The sequence below is a fragment of the Cajanus cajan genome, chromosome 5, assembly GCF_000230855.2.
Source record: "Cajanus cajan strain Asha chromosome 5, NIPB_CcT2T_4, whole genome shotgun sequence".
Lineage (NCBI taxonomy): Eukaryota > Viridiplantae > Streptophyta > Magnoliopsida > Fabales > Fabaceae > Cajanus > Cajanus cajan.
The window spans coordinates 72,475,150-72,494,423 of NC_138521.1; the positions used below are offsets into that span (position 1 = coordinate 72,475,150).

Genomic DNA, 19,274 nt, shown 5'->3' on the forward strand with positions numbered 1-19,274 from the left:
ATCAATTTTGATTAAGAATGACAAAATTACCCGTATATGTGGATATCTATAGATAAAATTTGTCAATATAAGTAATAAATGGATAACCTAAATGAATATTTTTGGATAAGTAACCAAACCAGGGTGGATATGACAGTATTCATATTCACAGATACCCCCTAAATAATATTACTTAAATATTCATATTTTTATCTTATATTTTTTATATTATTTTTAATATTTTTAAAAAATTACCATTAATTTCTATTTTGAAAATTAATATAATTATTTATCTTTAATATTTTAATATACTTAACATCAAATACAAACTTAAATTTATTTATAATACTTTTGAAATTTTTAAAAAAATTCACAAGTATTGATGAATACTCGTATGATATTTATAAAATTCACGATTACCCACTTAATAGATATCCGCATAAATTTGGTAGAGTATAAGGTAGAAGTTTAACTAAAGGGGTAAATATAAGTACCTCAGTATTCGTCCCATAGAACCCATTGTTATCCCTAATTTTGATCCTAAAGACCTTTGTGTACCTTGATTAAATGTTTTAATTGTCAAATAAGAAAAGAGCATTAATTTAAATACAGGGTAATAGTGACTATTGAGTATATAAAAAATAATATTTAATTTATGAATATAGGTATTGATTATCTCATGATTAAATTTAACAAGAAAGATGATTATAGAAAGGTTATTGAGATGATCTTTGATAATCTTTCAAGTTATAAGATAATAGGACTATCGGCTCTTGGAAGTTGCTTTGGAAGCTTCCTCTTGCTAAACCCATCGTATTCTTCATGAAGCAGTTGTGACACCAAGTCCCCTATGCTTTCAGTGCTTGCCTCAATTCCAAACTATAGGATGCAAGTTCAGTGGTTGTCGCAGGGAATATGTCATATGTGAGAAGTTGGATGGACTCGATTGGCGTTTCATTTGGAGTGGAGAAGGGGATTAGAAGATGCACCTGGTTGATTGGGAAACACTTACTCGACACTGAAAGCATAGGGGACTTGGTGTGAAGCATATACCATTCTTTCTCAAGATCTGGTTGAATGGCTGCAGTGCCTAAATATCTGGCTCCATGATTCTACAACAGATGTCATTACATGGCAACGATGACATGTCAGGTGTGTATTCAGCCAGAGAAGGTTATCACTGGCTGCATGAGCATCATGATAATAGGACTATCTCGGCTCTTGGAAGTTGCTTTGGAAGCTTCCTCTTGCTAAACCCATCGTATTCTTCATTTGGCACGAAACACGCTTCCCAGTAGGAGTTTCCTACGTCATCGCCATGCGTGTGCTTCTGATCTTTGCACACAATGTGGGCATGGGAGGGAAGATACAACTCATGTTCTGTTCAACTGTGGGGTTGCACCTTAGGGATGGAGAAAGCTAGGTATGTCTACTTTAAGAGAACTAACAAATGGAGAGTGGCTCAATTGGTTGAGAGATTGCTTTGACAATTTTAGCATCCAACCTTTCATTGTTAATTTGTGGGGTTCTTTGGAAGACTCGAAACGAACATGTTTTTAATTCAATGTTACTGGTTGGTGGAGTGTATTATAGCATGTCCAATCTTTGCATGTCACCATGCAGCGTGCGTATGTTCCCCCTTTTTTGTTGTAGTGCGTGTTGCTTTGGTTGATAAGTAGGTGACGTGTTTTAAGGCGATTGGGCAACATGTTTTTTTACATGTTGATGGTAACTCTTTGGGTCAACGAGGTCCGACTGGTGCTGGTGGGCTCTTTCATGATGTAAAGGAGAGATTTATTAGTGACATTGGCATAGCAGATAATACTCGAGCTAAACTTCTTACCCTACTCCGGGGTTTTGAAATTGCTTGAAAATAAGGATATACTCATGTAGTTTGTTGTTCAGACTCTATTCATGCCCTGTCGTTACCAACTGAGTCTCTCGACAACCTTTCCATAGATATGCAATTATTATAGATTATGTACCGTGGGGGAGCTCAAGGTGAGCCGACCTTAGACATCGACCCACTGCACCTTCCACGGAGTAGACCGACCCAACATGCTCTTCGCACTCTAGTGCTTAAGCATGGGGGACTATGTACCGTGGGGGAGCTCAAGGTGAGCTGACCTAATATGCCGACCCACTACGCCTGACCCAATAGGTCTGGGGAACCAAGGCAAAAGTGTCACCCATCATCCGACCCAAGTCACGTCGGCAAGTAACCGAACGATTCAGCCGAAGCGCCCCGAAGCCCCTTTTTGGCTTGCCTCATATTGACCCGTTTAGAGCCGCGCAGGAAGGGATCCAAGCATAAGGGATCCACGTGGCTTATTCGGACAATCAATAAGATCCCACGTCTCGCGCAAAAGAAGGATAACGACCATAATCTCAAGGATCGGGAATTTATGAAAGAAGGCGTGATCCAGGGGATTTGGTTGGCATAGCCAGGTACTATATAGAGGGTAAGAATTAGGTCTAGGAAGGACAATCATCGAATGTTCTAGGTCAAGGCGGCTGTCAGGATCCTTTTAGCTCGGTACTGCTAAGGGTTCTTCGGCGGCGGTCCCCAATACCGGAACATTTTGGCGCCCACCGTGGGGCAGGTAAAACTGCGTCCCACACCATTTTCGTCCGAGATAGGCAGAAGTTCACCATGACAAGACCGCTGAGAAGCAACGCGACGACGGTCAACAACAGCAACGTCACGGGAGTAATGGTCGGAACCTCCAACGGAGCCGACAATCCCATTACCCCCGCCGGCAGTCACACCATGGAGGGAATCTTAGCGGCGATGGAAACCATGCGGCGTGAAAATGAAGAAGCAAGAAGGCGAGCGGAAGAAGCCGAGCGGTTATTTCAGCAACATCACGCGGAAACCAACAACGGCCCTATGCTACAAGAGATTCTAGCCACTGTAGAAATGCTCAGACATGAGAATGAGGAGATGCGACGGCAGGCGGCCGAAGCAGAGAGCCTGCGGCAGCGTGACCTTGAGGCGCTGAACAATGACCCAGCGTTGACGGAGATCACAGCCACAGTTGAAGCGTTGAGACGGGAGAATGAAGAAGCGCGGCGAAGGGTGGAAGAGTCCGAGCGTCTACGACGAGAAGATCAGGAACTTATGCAACGTCTTAATGAAGACCATCGGAGAAGAGCCGAGGAAGTCCAAGCAGCATTGCAAGCCCAAATTGCTGAACTGCGTAGGAGCAACATGGAAGGGGGAGGACCAGAGCCGGCAAGGATACTTCAAGGAGGCGTAGAACCCCCGAGAGCATTCCAACCTTTCTCCGAAGCCATAGAAAGTGAAATCGTGCCTCCACACTTAGCCATCCCGCGCATCACACCATTTGACGGCACACAAGACCCCGATGAACACTTGATGATTTATCGGGCCCACATGTTAATTAATGGCGGATCTGATGCTATATATTGCAAACTTTTTGTAGGTACTCTCACAGGAACGGCGTTGAAATGGTTCAGCCAGCTAGAAGACCGATCCGTGACTGGATACGACATTCTGTCACGACTTTTCGTGGCCCAATTTGCAGCAAACAAGAGGAAGTCCATGACGATCGCGGACCTGTTGGACGTCCGCCAATACCAAGGCGAGTCTCTGAAGGAATACCTAGACCGGTTCAATCAGGTGGCAATCAAGGTGGCCAATCCAGACGAGCAGATGTTTGTGATCGCTTTCAGCAAGGGGCTCAGATCGGGGCCGTTTTCGGAATCCCTTGTCCAGAGGACAGGCGAAAGCATGGCCGAGGTCCGTGCAAGGGCGGCTTGTCACATTGAAGCAGAAGAAAGTGAAGCTAGGAAAAAAGAAGCAGAGAAGAGAGAGAGTGCATACACCCCGACGGCCATTAACAGCCGTCATTTGAAGGCAAGAAACGATTGGGCCAAAAGAAACCTCCACCAGTCAACCCATGCCAATTCGCAGAATAAAACCAGGCACAACGACGACGCTGACTCAATTGACGTCAAAAACCCGACACCCTTGAACATACCTCGACGCCGAATTTTAAGGGACATCAATGTCACGCGTCTACTGCACTTCCCACAAAAGGGTAATCGTGTATTGGGATCGGACAAAGGGAGTTGGTGCGAATTCCACCACGCATACGGCCACGACACGGAGGAATGTTATAGCCTCATCCAACAAATGGAACAGCTAATCAAGGATGGCCACTTGAAGACTTATGTGAGGCGACGAAGCCGAAAGGAAGAGGCGGCGAGTTCTGGGGAGCCGCGACATCAATCAACCCCTAGGGGTACAGCACCCACTCGTCACAACAACGACCATGAACGGCCCGTGCTTGGAGACTTCAATACGATTGCGGGCGGGTTCGCGGGAGGCGGAGCTTCATCAGCCGCAAGGAAAAGGTACGCGCGTTCTGTCTTTACTATTGATCGGGTTGCGGAAGTCCGACCTTCCACGCCGATCACATTTTCCGACGATGATTATACCGGGGTCATGCCCCACGAAGATGATCCTGTAGTCATCTGCATAACCATGCTGAGCAGAAATGTTAAAAGAGTTTTGGTAGACAAGGGTAGCTCAGCAGACGTCCTGTTCTGGGACGCCTTTGTGGGTTTAGAAGTCCCCACTGATCGCCTCCAACCCTTTGACGGCGTCCTCGTGGGTTTCACCGGGGACGAAATTGAAATTAGAGGGTACGTCGAGCTGAAAACAACCTTCGGCACCGCAACATCAATGAAAACCATCCTGATAAAATACTTGGTCGTCAATGCTCCATCATCCTACAATGTGTTGCTCGGTAGGCCTTCACTGAACAAGTTAAAGGCAGTAGTCTCAACCCCGCACCTAAAAATGAAATACCCCTTAGATGGTGGTGGCATAGGTACGATCGAGGTCGATCAGCAAGTATCACGAAAATGTTACCACGACAGTATGCGGCAGCGGCGATCATCGAAATTCATCAGACCCCCATACCACGTCCAATTCCTCGACCTCGATCTGAGGGAAGACTTCCCCACGGACCGACCCCAACCTGTAGAGGATCTGAAAAATGTCACAATCGCGCCGGGAAAGCAGGTCAGACTCGGAACGTCGCTTGATGCCGAGACAGAAGATGCTTTGGTCCGTGTCCTTGAGCGGAACGTCGGTGCTTTCGCTTGGCACCCAAGTGATATGCCAGGAGTGGACCCCGACTTTTTGTGCCACAGGTTGGCCACCGATCCCCGGGCGAAGCCTGTCATGCAAAGACGACGAAAATTCAGGGACGATAAAAAGAAGGCAATTCGGCAAGAAGTAGAAAAGCTGTTGTCAGCACATCACATCAGGGAAATCCAGTATCCCGTATGGCTTGCGAACGTTGTAATGGTCAAAAAGTCCAGTGGTAAGTGGAGAATGTGTGTCGACTTTACAGATCTAAATAAAGCCTGTCCCAAAGATTCGTACCCTCTTCCAAATATTGATTGTTTGGTAGACGGAGCATCGGGTTACAAACTACTCAGCTTTCTTGATGCGTATTCAGGATACAATCAGATCCGGATGCACCCACAGGATGAAGACAAGACATCTTTCATAGCTGACGCAGCTAACTATTGCTACAAAGTCATGCCCTTCGGTTTGAAAAACGCAGGGGCCACATATCAGCGGCTAATGGATAAAGTCTTGGTATGTATGATGGGCCGGAACGTGGAAGCCTATGTGGATGACATGGTGGTAAAATCATCCGAAAATGGTTCTCACCTATCGGACTTACAGGAGCTCTTTGATACAATCGGCAAGTACAACCTAAAGCTCAACCCGGAGAAATGCTCATTCGGCGTTCAGGCCGGCAAATTCTTGGGTTTTATGTTAACGCACAGGGGAATCGAAGCCAATCCAGAACGATGCTCTGCCATCATTAACATGAGAAGCCCAGGCAGCGTCAAAGAAGTCCAACAGCTAACAGGACGGATAATATCCCTGTCACGCTTCCTCTCAAAGGTTGCGGATAAAGCTCTCCCTCTCTTTGGCTGTCTAAAGAGGAAGAAAACATTCACATGGTCGGCCGAATGTGAAACAGCATTTGGTCAGCTCAAAGAGTGCCTGGGAAGCCCTCCCATCCTATCAAGACCAATGGCCGGTCTCCCTTTGCTGTTATACGTGGCGGTCTCGGACCAAGCAATGAGCACAGCCTTGGTTCAGGAGGATGAGGAACAAAGACCTGTCTATTTCATTAGCAAGGTTTTTAAAGGGGCCGAAGTATGCTACAATAAGATTGAGAAGGTAGCACTTGCCATATTAGCAACCGCGAGGAAACTTCGTCACTATTTCCAGAGTTATCAAGTGATCGTTAAGACCGATCAGCCGATACGACAAGTTCTTCACAAACCAGACTTAGCGGGCCGAATGATGAAGTGGTCGGTCGAACTGTCAGAATTTGGGTTGCGCTACGAGCCCCGAGGACCGATTAAAAGTCAACTCCTGGCGGATTTTGTACTAGAACTTACCTCTCCCAACATCACCCAGCAACTGGAGAAACCATGGATTCTGTCAGTGGATGGCTCTTCCAATCTCAAAGGTAGCGGCGCGGGTATCATATTAGAGGGTCCCGATGGAGTCCTTATTGAGCAATCCCTGAGGTTTGATTTCAAAGCCAGCAATAATCAAGCGGAATACGAGGCCCTACTAGTAGGTATGCGCTTAGCCCAAGAAATGGGTGTTCAGACACTCATGGCCCGCAGCGACTCACAATTGGTCACAGGGCAAGTCGTAGGTACGTTCCAAACCAAGGATCCCCAACTGGCGAAATACCTGGAAAAGGTGAAGGAAATTTCATCCTCATTCAACAACTTTTCCCTCTCCCACGTCCCGAGGGACCAAAACTCGCGTGCTGACTTACTGTCCAAGCTAGCAAGCACAAAGAAGCCGGGTTCCAACCGATCAGTTATTCAGGAAACCTTAAAAAGACCGAGCATTCATGCAGAAGAGATTGAAGTGTTGTTTTTGCAAGAAGAGCACCAATCCTGGATGGGACCCATCATTGCATACCTTAACCACGGCTCCTTACCTGCGGCGGCCGATCAAGCAAAAAAGCTTATTCGGGACTCGGCGCAATTCACGATCCTAGGCGGCAAATTATATCGACGGGGTTTCAGCATGCCACTTCTGCGTTGCCTAACACCTTCTCAATGGAGCCGTGTCATGGCCGAGGTTCACGAAGGAGTGTGTGGCAGCCACATAGGCGGCCGATCGTTAGCAAGCAAGGTTCTACGCGCCGGATACTTTTGGCCATCCCTGAGGGCCGATTGCGCAAGCTTCGTGAAACAATGTGACCAATGTCAGAGACACTCCAATTTACACACAGCCCCGGCTGAGACCTTGCACTCTGTCTTATCTCCTTGGCCCTTCAATCGATGGGGTATCGATATACTAGGCCCTTTTCCCACTGCCGTTCGACAGCTCAAATTTCTCATTGTGGCCGTGGACTACTTCACCAAATGGGTCGAGGCGGAACCCATTGCAACCATTTCAGCCGAGCGAGTTAGATCATTCCTGTGGAAATCAATCGTCTGTCGGTTTGGAGTCCCGTACTACATCGTAGCTGACAACGGAACTCAATTTGCTAGCTCGCGAGTACAACAATTCTGTCATGACCTGGGAATCAAGATGATGTTCACATCTGTCGAGTATCCTCGGTCCAATGGACAAGCAGAAGCGGCCAACAAGGTTATATTATCCGGCCTCAGGAAACGACTACAAGATGCCAACTCCAACTGGGTTGACAACCTCAGCCAAGTCTTATGGTCGTATCACACCACACCTCACTCCTCGACTCACGAAACTCCATTTCGCTTGGTCTATGGAACCGACGCTGTAATCCCGGTCGAAATCGGTGAACCCAGCTATCGGGTAACATCCTTCTTCGAAGCAGGATCTGAAGAAGGCCGCAGAGCTGATCTGGATACTCTGGGGGAAATCCAACAGGCAGCACACATCAAGGAAGCGGCGGCAAAAAACCGAGCGGCCAGGAAATATAACTCACATGTACTCCCGAGAACCTTCAACCAAGGCGACTTGGTACTGAAAAAAGCACAGCCACACCAGATCTCCAACAAACTATCTCCCAGATGGGTCGGCCCCTATAGAATCCGGCAAGCTATCGGCAATGGCGCTTACAAACTCCAAACCCTGGATGGCGGCACCATCCCACGGACTTGGAACGCGACAAATCTGCGACGCTATTATAGCTAATTTCCTGTGTATTCGGTGCACTCTTTTCCTCACTCGTTCTTTTTTCTCCCTTAAAAGCTAGAGGGTTTTTTAGGACGAGAAGGTTTTTAATGAGGCACCCCTGAATTGAATACAAAGAGCTCCTCTCATTTCTCAATATTGTCTTACACACAGCTACATCAAGCAAAACCCCTTTACAATTTCTACAATCCCTTGGTGCGAAGAACATCTCAAGGTCGACGCTCGAATGACCCAAACCTTGATGTGAAGAGCATCTGAAGGTCGGCATTCTAGTAAACAATCCCTTGATGCGAAGAGCATCTCAAGGTCGATGCTTGAATGACCCAAACCTTGATGTGAAGAGCATCTGAAGGTCGGCATTCTAATAAACAATCCCTTGGTGCGAAGAGCATCTCAAGGTCGACTCGAATGACCCAAACCTTGATGTGAAGAGCATCTGAAGGTCGGCATTCTAATAAACAATCCCTTGGTGCGAAGAGCATCTCAAGGTCGATGCTTGAATGACCCGAACCTTGATGTGAAGAGCATCTGAAGGTCGGCATTCTAATAAACAATCCCTTGGTGCGAAGAGCATCTCAAGGTCGACTCGAATGACCCAAACCTTGATGTGAAGAGCATCTGAAGGTCGGCATTCTAATAAACAATCCTTTGGTGCGAAGAGCATCTCAAGGTCGCCTCGAATGACCCAAACCTTGGTGTGAAGAGCATCTGAAGGTCGGCATTCTAGTAAACAACCCCTTGGTGCGAAGAGCATCTCAAGGTCGACGCTTGAATGACCCAAACCTTGATGTGAAGAGCATCCGAAGGTCGGCATTCTAATAAACAATCCTTTGGTACGACGAGCATTTCAAGGTCGGCATTCTAACAATCCAGATAGCCACTCAAACCACCCGAATCTGGGTGTCGAAAAACGTTTTAATGGTCGGCATTTAACCCATTCCAGCCACAAAGAGTGTTCCGAATCTAGTTCAAAACTATTATTCACTACACGAACGTTTCGCGATTTACGATTGACAACAACGAATATTTAAACGGCGACACTTTGTCAATTTAAATAGAGATCGGCAACGACGAATAATTAAACGGCGACACTTTGTCAATTTAAACAGAGATCGGCAACGGCGAATAATTAAACGGTAACACTTTGTCAATTTAAACAGAGATCGGCAACGACGAATAATTAAACGGCGACGCTTTGTCAATTTAAACAGAGATTGGCAACGACGAATAATCACACACCTTATCAATTTAAACATTAGCGCGTAAGGGAAATCGCAAGTGTACCAACACTACAATTCACATCTCACATACAACATAAATATTAAACACCTTTTAAACCCAAACCATCACAGTGCCAAAACATCAACAAACCATCAGGCGCTGTAAAACACCAAAGGCACTCCAAATGTCTCGCAACGCACGAACAACATAAAAACATCAAAATGAGTAAGCACAACCCAAAACATTAACATAAACACGCCTACTATACTCAGTCCTCCTCAGGAGGGTCCACAAGTTTCCCATCTACTACCTCCTTGAAATACCTCGTGCCGTTCACGTCAATTCCTTCATGAATGATCTTCACCTGGGTAATTGCGGCGTCAAACCCTTGCACAAATTTTCCCATCGCGTCCAGCTTGGCCGCCTGGAGGAGAGCAACGTTCCTCTCTACCTTTTTCTTTTGGGATTCCACATCGGCTTCAAGTCTTGACACAGCCTCAACAGCTTTGTCCCGGACTACAGCAAGCTCTTCAATCTCCAATTTCAACCGCGCTATTTCCTCCTTCCAACTACTCCTCTCCGCCTCCAAAGCTCGCCGCTTCTCCATCGCCTTATCTCTCTCACCGGTCGCCCACTTCAGATCCGCTTGACTCTTCTTCTGCGCCTCTTCGAGAGTGGATATTTTCTTTGCTTGAAACTTTATTTCCTTTGCCATCTCCCTCACCTTGTCCTCCTCCACCACAGATAGTAAGGAGAGCCGGTTCGCCAGCGATTGGACTCCTTTCATCACAGTGAATACACTCAGCTTCCCCAGATCAGCCTTGTCCTCTTCGCAGGTGAAACGCTGACGTATATGCGCCGAGTGATTGAACTTCATATCCCATAGTGATGTGGGATTTTCCTTCTCAACATCCTTTTCTGTGGCCTCCCAATTATCCCCCACGCAATCCGTCACTGTGCGATCCACCGATTGAACCTCCTCATTCAAGTCGGCCCCCTCCACCTGCTCCTCCTCCAGGACAATCACCTCCTTGGCCGCATTCAGCCGGCGCTTCTTGGAAGACCCCGCCACCGACTTCCCATGGTCATCCGGTGGTGAACCCCCTGTCGCCACAACGTCGGTGGACTCTCCGGCTGCTATAGTCTTCGTCGTCATCTGTTGTTTGTATAACTTGGCCAATTCCCGGGTCGACAGGCTTGCCGTATTTTCTGCAACACAACGCAACGCACAACAAGTCATACATATTCCCAGGCCTATCACAACACAAACCATCTACCACAATAAAAATTCAATCAACACCAAAACTATACGCCATACTATATACCTATGTATATTTTCAACTCGGTGGGCCTATTCTCTAAATCTAACAGTTTCCCAATACTGAACGATGTGTTTAATGCCATCATCTTCTCCACATCTACGCGGTCAGAGTCTGATAGCTTGTCCATTCCTAATTTCCCATACACCAGTGGACTGGGCGTCCAATACAATGGAAAGCCCTCCAACACGCTAGGACGCCCCTCAACGGACCGAATACGAAAATATGACCTCTTGAATTCTTTGTAAGATGACAAATACAGGGACAACAATCCCCGATTCCGCACACTATTCACCGATACCCAGCTACTCCTCTTGTTAAGCCGCGATTCGAAGAAGAAGAAAAACTTGTCCACAGTAGGAACAACGCCAAGGGCCCCACACAAGATCTCGTACCCCCGAACAAAGGCCCAACTGTTGGGATGGAATTGGGTCGGAGCAATATTAAGAGCACGTAACACGCCGCGTTCACACTCAGTCAGAGGCCATCGCATTTTCAATTTCGCAATCATTGTCTCATAACAGAAAGTAAACTCACCTTCCTCCGAAGAGGAACCTACACAAACGGGCTCCTTGTCCACGCAAGGTTCGCATATCAACCCATTTTCATCCCCATCACAGGTGAGCACATGTTCTCGCCTGAAACTACCAAGGTGTTCCCACGAGTCATACACAGAGCAGGTTCCCAACACATCTCCTTTGGCCCACGAATACTGCGCTGCGTAATCCATTTCCCTACCCAGCCACTTCACAAACCAAGATATATATATGACAATACCGGAAAACAAACAACAAAAACCTAGACTTATTCTAAATCCTTAGAAGGTGCCAAGCCTCAATGGCTGCTAATGAAATGCGTACCTCAGCAATTCACACGCAGCGAAACTCAATTCGTTAAACCCTCCCCTCCGCCGCAAACGATGACCGCGAGTATACCTTGGTCTTCTGAGCACCCCGCTGGACCGCACCCAAACCAACGCCAGAAACGAAATACGTGAGACACTTTGTGACTTTTCCTTTTATATAACAGAGAAAACCCACTTTGAACGCCACATCCACACAAGACTTGAACAGTCGAGTGCAATAAATGTCCCCAATCTCATAATTACGTTTCAAACCCCCCACCACTCGCAAAACGCCACGTGGCTTGAAAAGCCGTCAACTCAAACGTTTCCTGCATCCCAAGCGTCACACATTAATTGCACCTTGAATACGGTGCCACACGCCACCACCCACACCCCAAGGCGATCACAATCAGTTCAAGACCACCCAGTACACGAGCCCAACACGCCGGCCCAACACGCCCTTCACGAAAATCAAGTGCTCCAACACTGGGCTATGCAGATTCCACGGAGTAGACCGACCCGACATGCTCTTCGCACTCTAGTGCTTAAGCATGGGGGACTATGTACCGTGGGGGAGCTCAAGATGAGCCGACCTTAGACACCGACCCACTGCACCTTCCATGGAGTAGACCGACCCAACATGCTCTTCGCACTCTAGTGCTTAAGCATGGGGGACTATGTACCGTGGGGGAGCTCAAGGTGAGCCGACCTTAGACACCGACCCACTGCACCTTCCACGGAGTAGACCGACCCAACATGCTCTTCGCACTCTAGTGCTTAAGCATGGGGGACTATGTACCGTGGGGGAGCTCAAGGTGAGCCGACCTAATATGCCGACCCACTACGCCTGACCCAATAGGTCTGGGGAACCAAGGCAAAAGTGTCACCCATCATCCGACCCAAGTCACGTCGGCAAGTAACCGAACGATTCAGCCGAAGCGCCCCGAAGCCCCTTTTTGGCTCGCCTCATATTGACCCGTTTAGAGCCGCGCAGGAAGGGATCCAAGCATAAGGGATCTACGTGGCTTATTCGGACAATCAATAAGATCCCACGTCTCGCGCAAAAGAAGGATAACGACCATAATCTCAAGGATCGGGAATTTATGAAAGAAGGCGTGATCCAGGGGATTTGGTTGGCATAGCCAGGTACTATATAGAGGGTAAGAATTAGGTCTAGGAAGGACAATCATCGAATGTTCTAGGTCAAGGCGGCTGTCAGGATCCTTTTAGCTCGGTACTGCTAAGGGTTCTTCGGCGGCGGTCCCCAATACCGGAACAGATTGTATTAGAAAGTATTTGAGAAGGCCTTGGAATATTACCTTCAAATGTACTCTCATAGAAAACATTAATGGTGCAGATGCTCTAGCTAAACTAAGTCCAAATTCTGGTACAGTGTTACAAGAGTTAAATGGTTCGTCCTATTGTGTTGCACCACTCGCTTAAGTTGATGCGAGTGGGGTCCTACATATATTTATAATTTCTATTTTGTTTCCTTTTTATACTATACGAATCAAACAGTTAAAAGTATAACTATTAGAATTGATTTCATAGTAAAAATTAAAAATATTATATAGAGGATGTTTGGAAAAATATTAAAATGGTAATGGATGCGTCGCTAAAAAGAACCCCGATAATGTAATGAGGCGTGTGTGGGGATTGCCTTATCGGGCATGCGATTGCGCAGCCTCACGTGGACTGAACGCGTGCCAGCCGCGTGAATCATTAAATAAATCTTAATTTCCTTTTTCATTATTTTTTTCTAGTTTTAGATTTTAACATGGATTTCCTATACCAAAAATAAAAACCATTCAATAAGCCTTATCGAGGAAGGAAAAAACCAAAAAGAGTTGCCGTTAGCGAATAAACGACACAACACACCACACGGGGACTGCAACAAATCTAAACATTCATTCATTATCAATTTATCATTATCTTAGTTAAGCATTTTGGTTTTGGTGCTTTCATCTCTCTCTCCTCTGTCTTCTTCATTCCTCATTGCTCTCACAGTGCCATTTGTTATTATCTTCGAACTCTCTCTCCTCCTCTCTTTTTCTGGAACTGCTTTTACACTGCAACAAAATTACAGCTTTTGAAGAACGGCTATTATCTGTCGTGTGCTTTGAGTTTGAGGCCACATTCTAAAATCTTAACGCTTCTCTCTCCCTTTACTACCCCCAATACTCTTTTCTCTCCAACTCATTGTAGGTGATTCAGATTCGCTATTCCTCCTTTTTTCCTACATTTCTCAGATTTGTAACGCGCCCAGAACAGAAAACACTAAATGGGTCTGTTTTACTGCTCAAAAAGTTTGCGTCTTGGCTTGAATTTTCTTTGTTTTTGGTCGTGTAGTGCACTATGAGATAGAATCTGCACGAGAAAGCGACAGTAGAGGCACAAGCTGTGGGATCATTGCAGTGGTGGGTTATAACTTTGGGGTTTGAGTAGAAATGGTGGCCACTAGAAATATTGTCTTGTTGTTGCTTTGTGTTACTGTTGTTGCTCCAATTGTGCTCTACACTGATCGTCTTGGCACCTTCAAGTACCCCTTTGGTGTGTTTCTCTCATTTTTCTCTTAATTTGCTTACTGATTGGAAAAGGCCTTGTTTTAATAAATTCTCTGTTTGTCTGATTTGTCTTGTGTATGCACTTTGCAGGTGAGCAGGAGTTTATTGATGATGTAACTGCTTTTGTGAGTAATATGCCCTAACAAATTTAATTCTTTGTTTTAGTAGAATGAGAATGAGATCTCTTAATTAGTAGGGTTTTTAATGTTATGTTGTGTCAGGCTGTCAGTGCAGCAGGCTCTGGCCATTTGAATATCCTACCCCAGGTAAAGTTTCCATCTTTCCTTTTTCCTTTTGCCCCATTGTACATGTTTGTGAAGAAATTTTCCTTAGGCTGCATATACAGATGAACTAAATCCTTGATAATTTCTCATTTTGAAAACAGGAAACTTCCACTGTCCTTAAGGAGCCAATTGGGGTTTTATATACCGAGGGCACTACAAACCCAAAGAATTTGCCTCATGGTATTTTGTTTGCTCTTCTTTTTCAGAAAGATTGTTTTTTTCCTCCCCTTCTCCACTGGGGTTTAGTTTTTCCCGTTTTTTTTCACTATACTGGCCATTCTAATTGTTTGGTTGGCCCAGGGTTGCACTTGACCCAACCGGGAGAGCATGTATCTGCCAGGGTCTTGTCAGCTACAAATGAGGGAGGTCAAACTAAAGGGGAGAATCCCATCAAACTGGTCACAGAAGGAATTGATCAAAGAAATCAAAGCAGCTACCTAGAGAAAGCTGATATAACTGGTGATGTTGTGAATGGGGAATTTGCTATTGACGCTGATGACAATGAAGGGAAAATTGCTAAATCTTCTCAGGCTTCTGATCAGGCATCTGAAACTATGGTACGTGATATATTTGCCTCTTGATTTTTCTGCTTGTTTTCTTCATTATGGGTACAAAATTTTCTTTAGGTCATGCTAAGCGAGTTATATATATGTATGTCTAATATTGGATTATTCATCACTTATCAAGTATAATAATAATCTTGAGTGCTTCTGGTGCTTGAACCTTGAATTGATAATCCTATGAGGAATTTAAGATCTGATTGTTTTCATTGATAGCTTTGCCATACTTCATTCTTGATTGCCAATGAAAATTGATTCATGTTCCAATGTCCTTTGCGTCCAGTTGATGACATAATACCAGGATAATCTAAATATGTAGGTTTTCCCTCCTTGATGAACAAACTTGGACCAGACTTGTATACATTTTGGGTTGAGACACCTATTATATGTAGGGTTCAATTACGGCAGTGTAATTGTGTAAATAAATATAGACATGTTGATTGGGTTCAATCTCTCTCTCTCTCTCTCTCTCTCTCTTTTGGCTTTCATAAATATATTTCTTGTAGTTTTTCAAAAGAGAGTTTGAGCCCGAGACAATCAAAATGAGTAGAAGTAATGTCAACAGCTGAATTATATTTTTATATTTGAACTCTTAACCCATGGTCATTCTTTCCTAGACCATTCCCGTATAACTTCAATTATTTCCTTCCCTGGCCTAAGGAAAAGGAAGAAATAATTGTTGCCATAAATGTACATAACTTCATATTCAAAGCATACTTTTTCAGAAAATTATCTAATTATATTAATAAAATGAAGGTAAATAAACCTCAATGTAGATTGATCGAATTTTCCTTCTTTACATTTGGTGCATCTTCTCTCAGGACACTAAGCATGAGCAACAACATACTGAATCTTCTAGCAAAGTAAACAGGAAAGGACCCATATTGTCTGAAACTGATAGGCATAATGACCAACCACCCAGTGATGCATGGGTACGGCAACTAAAAGACCAGCTCATCCAGGCTAAGGTATATCTTTCCCTTCAGGGAGTAAGGAACAATCCTCATCTCACTCGAGAGCTTCGAGCACGGGTAAAGGAAGTCTCGCGAACACTAGGGGATGCAAGCAAAGATTCCGATTTGCCCAGGAAGTAAGTGTGGCTTTTAAGAGTCTTGTTGTAGACGTCATCAGGCTTTCCTATTTTTTAATAACTCCCTAGTTAGTTATTTAATCTTTTAATTTTATCTTACAGCTGCCCATATAAGCATTTTGAGTAGCTCAATACTGCATTGAGCTACATTTGATTCAGTCTTTAGGCCATCACTTCAACTTTATACTTAAATTATACTAATGCAGTGCAAATGAGAGAATGAAGGCAATGGAGCAAACATTGCTGAAAGGAAGGCAAGTTCAAAATGATTGTGCTGCTGCTGTAAAGAAGCTTAGAGCTATTCTCCACTCAACAGAAGAGCAGCTTCGTGTGCACAGGAAGCAGGCATTGTTCTTAACACAGTTGACAGCAAAAACATTGCCTAAAGGTCTCCACTGTCTTCCATTGCGCCTCACAACCGAGTATTATAGCTTGGATACTTCTCGGCAACAATTCCCCAACCAACAGAAGTTAGAAGACCCTCGACTATACCATTATGCAATATTCTCAGATAATATATTGGCAACAGCTGTTGTGGTGAATTCTACTGTTGCTCATGCTAAGGTAAATTATTTTCACAGAAATTTCATGAGTTGTTTTTATCTCACAGAAATTTGGCATGTCTTTGCTGTTACATTACTACAGTGTCTATTTTGACTCAAACAGTGTTAGTTGCTTCTATTTCATTTGGCCCCCAGAGTCAGTGAAGAATTAAAAACGAAAAGAAAGAAACTAGAACTATTTGATATTAACAGTGACACTTTCATTTCTGGCTATATCATTAATAATGTTATTTTAATAATTTTGCAGGACACCTCAAAACATGTTTTCCACATTGTTACTGATAGGCTCAATTATGCGGCAATGAGGATGTGGTTTTTGGTGAATCCGCCACGAAAGGCAACCATTCAAGTTCAGAACATTGAAGACTTTAAATGGTTGAATTCAAGTTACAGTCCAGTTCTTAAGCAATTGGGTTCTCCTTCTATGATAGATTATTACTTTAAGACTCATCGGGCAAGTTCTGATTCAAACTTAAAGTTTCGGAATCCGAAGTATTTATCTATATTGAACCACCTTCGTTTTTACCTGCCTGAGATCTTTCCAAAGCTCAACAAAGTGCTGTTCTTGGATGATGACATAGTTGTGCAGAAGGATCTGACTGGTCTTTGGTCAATTGATTTGAAGGGCAATGTTAATGGTGCCGTAGAAACTTGTGGAGAAAGTTTCCATCGTTTTGATCGCTATCTCAATTTCTCAAATCCTCTTATTGCAAAGAATTTTGACCCTCGGGCATGTGGATGGGCTTATGGCATGAATGTTTTTGATTTGGTCCAGTGGAAGAGGCAAAACATCACCGAGGTGTACCACAATTGGCAGAAGCTGGTAAGCAATACACGTTTTTCTTTTTGAAATATCACAATGTGTACATATATGTTATATATTATATGATGTTAGAATATATGAATCATATCTTATCACATTTTACATTATTCAATTGGATTTGTTTCCTTATTTCCTCATTATCTCTTAGGATTGGTTATCCTATATTTACTCATCTTATCATGATTTCTTTTCTTAATTAGTTAGGATCATAATTTAGTACTAGTAAAAGTTAGTGCTCTAGGTTTTACACTCATCAATACATTGTAAACTGTAATACATCTTAGTTAATATGAACAAGAGATTACCTCTCCCTCCATGTATACGTAAAATCCCACAATATTAGCATGATATCAGAGGATCGTGGCTTGATATGTCCCGTTACTACTTTGGTGTTGAGCTCTCTAAAACTTGGCGAGTTCTATTTTATTTTCATTATTCTCCCTTTAAATTATATTTTCTCATGTTCTATCAACCCGCTGACATGTTCTAGAGTCTTTGCTCCTTTTTACTATGTTGTTCTTTATGGTGAGTTAAGCCCTCTGCTGGCCGGGTTTTTCATTCTGACCACGTTCTTCTGTGTCTTAATCTCTGTTAAGCATTTTTGAAGCGTGATTTAGACAGTTTCGAGTCAGTGTGTCCTCCTTTTGACATAGACAGGCACCTGTTCTTGTTTTGATTTGAATTGTGAACTGATATTTCCTTTGTATTTAAACTGTACAGAATCATGATAGACAACTATGGAAGTTAGGAACACTGCCACCCGGTCTTATAACGTTCTGGAAACGCACTTTCCCGCTGCACCGATCATGGCATGTCTTGGGTCTTGGCTACAACCCCAATACCAACCAAAAAGAAATTGATCGGGCTGCTGTTATACACTACAATGGAAACATGAAACCGTGGCTTGAGATAAGTATTCCCAAGTTTCGAGGTTATTGGACAAAGTATGTTGACTATGATCTTGTGTATTTGAGAGAATGTAATATCAATCCATAGATGGATCTCATGGAACAATAGGTATGCAGTTGAATCTGTGTATTTTTTTTATAAAGTTGTATGATTCTTTTTGTATGCATTATCCTTGGTTCACGAGTCATGGAAAAAAATCCACAACCAAAATCAGACTTTGATGACATACCTGCAGATACTTGTAAATAAAATGTGTATTTCATTTAGTTGTATAAGACTTAGTGTGTGTTTGGTTTCAATTTTGAAACTCAATTTCCTTGTCTCTCCAAGTAGCAATTTAAGGAGAAGCTATTATTTTCTCCTTCCAGTCAAACGTAAAAAATCACGTTTTGACGCTGTTCCAAACACAAAGTTAATTGAGTGATGAGTAGAATTGATTTTGCCTGCACAAAGGGTTGTTTCAATTGGCTACACCGACAATTGAGTGAGTGGTTAATGAAAGATTGTGTCGATCAGGAAAATGTGAATTCCTAAGGAGTAAGGAGTGTGCATGGTCCCATAGACAGGCTGTTAGACGTGTATAGAAAGAAATATGATAATATCATTAACTCTGAAATGCGATCACGTGGTGGTGGGACCCATTTTGTACCATTTTTGGTTAATGGTGTCGGTTCATCAATTTTTTCTATTTTTTCCTTGCTTGGATCACTTCATAGTGAAACTAATATTTTACACCGCAAAATGCACGTGATTATATTTTTTATATAACTAAAATTTATAATAAGTATTATTCTACTTATAAATTATACTTAATTAAAATTTTTAATAAATAATTATTTTATCTAATAAATTATACTTTAAATATATGATAAATAATTTATATTGAGCTATCTAATTATTTTTAACTATTAATAA

General features: G+C 43.7%; 2 protein-coding genes across 4 annotated transcripts; both read left to right on the plus strand.

The window, feature by feature from the left end:
* Positions 1–2,632: 2,632 nt before the first annotated feature.
* On the plus strand, positions 2,633–8,182 carry LOC145958166 (uncharacterized). The gene has a single exon (XM_083074653.1). The coding sequence runs from the start codon at positions 2,633–2,635 to the stop codon at positions 8,180–8,182; it is 5,550 nt and encodes a 1,849-aa protein (XP_082930779.1).
* Positions 8,183–13,396: 5,214 nt separating this feature from the next.
* Positions 13,397–18,671, plus strand: LOC109811352 (putative galacturonosyltransferase 4). Of its 3 annotated transcripts, none has more exons than XM_020375076.3 (10): positions 13,397–13,771; positions 13,916–14,116; positions 14,221–14,255; positions 14,352–14,396; positions 14,516–14,594; positions 14,715–14,971; positions 15,796–16,064; positions 16,271–16,628; positions 16,875–17,450; positions 18,171–18,671. In XM_020375076.3, exons 2-10 carry the CDS (start codon positions 14,014–14,016, stop codon positions 18,444–18,446), a joined length of 1,998 nt encoding a protein of 665 aa, XP_020230665.1. In that variant the 5' UTR covers positions 13,397–13,771; positions 13,916–14,013; the 3' UTR covers positions 18,447–18,671. The 3 variants fall into 3 exon arrangements, with proteins under 3 accessions (XP_020230665.1, XP_020230664.1, XP_082932074.1); XM_020375075.3 differs by having other exon boundaries at positions 13,397–13,767; XM_083075948.1 differs by having other exon boundaries at positions 13,397–14,116.
* The last annotated feature ends 603 nt before the right edge of the window (positions 18,672–19,274 follow it).